Source organism: Clupea harengus, chromosome 12 (genome assembly GCF_900700415.2).
Source record: "Clupea harengus chromosome 12, Ch_v2.0.2, whole genome shotgun sequence".
Classification (NCBI taxonomy): domain Eukaryota; kingdom Metazoa; phylum Chordata; class Actinopteri; order Clupeiformes; family Clupeidae; genus Clupea; species Clupea harengus.
This window is the reverse complement of record NC_045163.1, coordinates 6,008,681-6,013,233: the sequence shown is the minus strand read 5'-3', so window position 1 is coordinate 6,013,233 and position 4,553 is coordinate 6,008,681. Positions and strand designations below refer to the sequence as shown.

The 4,553-nt window shown below is 46.9% G+C and overlaps 1 protein-coding gene across 1 annotated transcript; it reads left to right on the top strand.

The window, feature by feature from the left end:
* The first annotated feature begins 1,869 nt into the window (after nt 1-1,869).
* Nucleotides 1,870-4,548, top strand: pgam2 (phosphoglycerate mutase 2 (muscle)). Its single transcript, XM_012815100.3, has 3 exons — nt 1,870-2,396; nt 2,841-3,021; nt 3,996-4,548. Exons 1-3 carry the CDS (start codon nt 1,980-1,982, stop codon nt 4,163-4,165), a joined length of 768 nt encoding a protein of 255 aa, XP_012670554.1. The 5' UTR covers nt 1,870-1,979; the 3' UTR covers nt 4,166-4,548.
* Nucleotides 4,549-4,553: the final 5 nt, after the last annotated feature.

The window sequence follows — 4,553 nt, the reverse complement described above, 5'->3', positions numbered from 1 at the left end:
TGCTATGTTTGTTTAAAACCATCACCACCATCCGACTGCAATAGAGGTCTGACTGGTCAACAGTCTTGTGTTGCTGACCAGCACTTCCGCCCTCGAAAGGAAGGGAAAGGGATAGGGGTAAAACGAGAGAGGGGGGGGGGGATAGGAAGATGAGAGGGAGGGAAAGGGATAGGGGTAGAAGGAGAGAAAGAGGGGGAATCGGAGGATGAGAGGGAGGGAAGGGGTGTAGAGTGCTGATGCTGCCTCTGAATGCTCCGAGCAAATCCCTGTGCAAGGGCTACAATGACTTGGCATATCTATTACTATCAGACCAAGGAGCACCAGCTCTAACCCTGTCATTGTTTTCAGCCACATATTCTCTGTGGACACCTCTTGATGAGACTGAGTGTTTCATTAGTTGCTTGAATAGTTGTGATAAATAAAGTTTGAGCATACAAACAAGGGCTTTGTTTGTATTCAATGTTCCAATTATCTTTTTTGTCAGCTTTCATTCTCTCCTTTCCTTGGTGCAGCTGCTATCTATCCCAGAATGCAGCATTACTTTCAACAGTCACGTAACACTTTCCTTCAGCTCTAAAGAGTTCTCTATCAAGCTGATTCGATTAGCCAGAGGCCCAAACTGTAATTAATAATAACTTAGGTTATATATTTTTTCGTCCCCTTTCTAAATAATTCTGTTTACATTTTGATTGACGGTGTGGCTCAGTCATTTCTTATTGCCTAAGGTCTTAATGCTGAATAACCATTGTGCTGCGTCAGCCTTTTTCCTGGTGCCATGGCAAATAGAATTTTCTTCTAAGCTAGTCATCTATCAGGTGCACTGCCACACTAACTTTGGATTAAAAACCCCCATCTGACACCGGACCAGAACCTTTATTAACTTTATATTCTGTGATGGCTGTTGTATTCACCACAGTGTCTGAGGGGACTCTCTGTGTGTCTGTGTGTCTGTGTGAGAGACGAAGGGAAATTATCAGTTTAGAACAGTATCTGTGAGCTGAATAAATGAGAAAGATTTTATTGTGTGTGAGTGTGTCTGATGCACATTGATGCACTGAAGAACCAGGACCTTGGACGGCGCCATTATTTCAATTTGAATCTATTTATTAAAAGTTTCCTGTCAGGAGAAAGTTCCTTGTTATTACAACTGAGCAATGCTCATTTTAATGTGTGAGCAGTGTAACGTTGTTGTAAGGCATTGTGTCACAAGTAGGTCCCGCGCCAGATTTACCGTTACGTCTCTGCACAGTACCCTGGCATTTGAAAGGTCTTCAGACACGGCCAGTTGATTGAATTGCCTTGTGTGACTGCTGGATCTTCTCTGAATATCAATGTCTGTGAAGAAGATCCGCCCCCACTGGAATGCTGCTTGACCTCTTCGGCTGATGCCACCCTGCAAGTCAATAGGTTAACAGATGGAGCGCTACATTCTCGACAGAGCACCCTCTGTCACTCACACAAATGCTGAAAAAGATGAAATGGAGGAAGTGAGTTGTGAATTGGAGAAGGTTGGATTGTGAGTTTATTTTATTCATTGCTCCCCCTGCTCTACAATGTGTGGAAGACTTTTAACAGAGTGGCAAAGCCATGTTCATGGAGCTCTCATTCACCAACAGCACCTCAGCGTCTAACTCTGATCTTTACACTTTTATTCCACCACTCTCAGTTTAAAAGTCAAGTTGCTATTTTCACTCTATCCCTGACCTATGCCCTTCCCATCCAAGACATGTTCCGCCATATCTCCAGAGTGGCTCATTGGCTGAGAACATCTGTCCATCAAGACTTGAGTTCCTCCCATTGGTGGAAGGCAAGTGCTGTCTGGTATCTGTGCAGACCCACATTCCACCGTGCTATAAAAAGAGTCAAGCTTATGCACAGGGGGCTCACTGCTTGTCACAGGTTGTGTGTGGGTGCACGTTCACAGGGGAAGGCTGCTTTGTGCTATTAGGCTATACAGAAATCCGGCTGAGTAAAACAAAATGGCTGCAGCACATCGTCTGGTCATCGTCCGCCATGGCGAGAGCGAGTGGAACCAGCACAACCGCTTCTGCGGCTGGTTCGACGCCGAACTGAGCGAGAAGGGCAGGGAGGAGGCCAAGTGTGGCGCCAAGGCCATCAAAGACGCCGGTATGAAGTTCGACGTGTGCTACACCTCGGTGCTCAAGCGCGCCATCAAGACCCTGTGGACCATCATGGAGGGCACCGACCAGATGTGGCTGCCCGTCATCAGGACCTGGCGCCTGAACGAGCGCCACTACGGCGGCCTCACCGGCCTCAACAAGGCTGAGACCGCCGAGAAGCACGGAGAGGAGCAGGTCAAGATCTGGAGGCGCTCCTTCGACACCCCCCCACCTCCCATGGACAAGGACCACAACTACCACAAGATCATCAGTGAGGTGAGAGAGTGGGGAGGCTCAGAAAGAGCTGGCTGGAGGTAGAAGTGTAAACCTGTACTGTACTGTATTCCCAAAAGAGATATCCCACTTCATATTTCTAACAGTCTTAAACAGGCACCCCAAGCAGGCATGTGTTGCCTCAATTAAACATCAATATAAAGACATACATGTTTGAAAATAATTTTCAAAACCACCAAACAAATACTGTGATTATTTTATCTTTTGTATAAAACTTTAACGAGGAGGCAATCAGCTGTCAAAAAACACAGTATTATATACTAGAAGCACAAATTGCATGAAAAAAGCATGCCTTCATGGTCATTTCAGTGAAAAAAAAACAAATGCATGTTGTTATTCTAGAATAACTGATCTTTGAACAGCCTTATGGATTTCTGTGTATGACTTGAACTTATGTGCTGTTATGTAATACGCTCATCCCACCAGTCGAGGCGCTACAAAGGCCTGAAGGCTGGAGAGCTGCCCACCTGTGAAAGCCTGAAGGACACCATTGCACGAGCACTGCCCTTCTGGAATGAGGTCATCGCTCCCGAGATCAAAGCTGGCAAAAACGTCATCATCGCAGCCCATGGCAACAGTCTCCGTGGCATCGTGAAGCACTTGGAGGGTGAGTAGTCCACCCCTCCGTGAAACTTATGGCCAAGTGTGAGGAGAGTAGAGGCCAAAAAAGTTTGAGATAGAAATCAGCTCATCTATTTCCAACCTCTCTCAAGTGCTGTGAAATGGCCTCCAGTCTCCTCTCTCTCTCTCCAGCTTGGGACCCGGTCTCTTTGTTTTCATAACAGCAGCTGTCACACATCGCGCCACTGCTGAGAAACACTCCTGCCACCTATTATGTAACTTCCTCAGAGCTGACCTCAGCTCAGTGTAAGCTGAGAAGTCAACCCTGACTGGACACACTTCTCATTGTATGGACACACACTGTACAGTAGAGTGGCCAGGCCAGGAGACCATTTGCCATACCCTATAACCAGATTGCAAGGTGTTTATAAATAGCCCTGAACCGCCCTGCTGCTCCCAGCCCTCGAGAGGTAAAGGGAAAGGCCTCACGAGTCCCATTACAGTCATGACCTTTATTTGTGCCTTTTTCTGAGGTGGACAGACCGGCAGAGATTACAGTGACCTCGAGGAGGCTCACTCTAGGAGGTTTTGAGGAAAGGTTAGAAAAGGTCAAAGAGCCTCTGTAAGGTCACTGTCAGATAAGGAGCGAATAGGAGGTTAAGGCTACCGGAGTCTGGTTTAGCTTACAGCAGCCTACTCCTGCACTGAAGTGACTCTGACCAGAAGCACTCCACAGAAGCATGACGTCTAATACAATACATCTCAAGTCAACCATGAAAGCTGAGCTGAAAGCAGCAGAACTGAACCGTGCAGAGGTGACTGGTACTCCTTTCAAGCTGAGGGCACATTTTAAGAAGCAAAGCCAGGCAGCAATGCATTGTGACACAATCCACTATCAGCTGCCTACAACTGTAGGATAATGTGTGAACATTTTTGAAAAGCTAGTCCATGTGACATTTATGTTTCTGAATGTGTCCATTCTCTCTCACATCTTTCTCCATTGTTTCCCTTCCATGTCAGGTATGTCTGATGCAGCCATCATGGAGCTGAACCTGCCCACAGGCATCCCCATCGTGTATGAGCTGGACAAGGACCTGAAGCCCATCAAGCCCATGGCGTTCCTGGGAGACGAGGAGACCGTGAAAAAGGCCATGGCGGCAGTGGCTGCACAGGGCAAGGCCAAGAAGTGAACAGGAGGATGAGACGAGATGAAAAAAAAGACTGACAGCACCCCACAGCCTACCACTTTCACCTCGCTCTCTTTCAATGTTATTCTGCCAGTGCTGGAAGCCGACCTGGAGGAGAGCTGCTCCGGATGTAACATACAAAGACCTCACAAGCTGTTTTTTAACAATTACGGACAAAACCATTTGTTGACGTGCAGGTAAATGTGGCTATCTTCATCAGCAGCTAACACACTACATTTTCACTGTCTGATACAGACACTCTTTCAAACACACACACACACACACACAACACTATATTACACACAGGCCTTTAAGTGTTCTGCCCATCCTTGATCCGGAGCACGCCACTCTGACACAGCAAAATAAAGTGACCACCATTTTGTTTACCTCT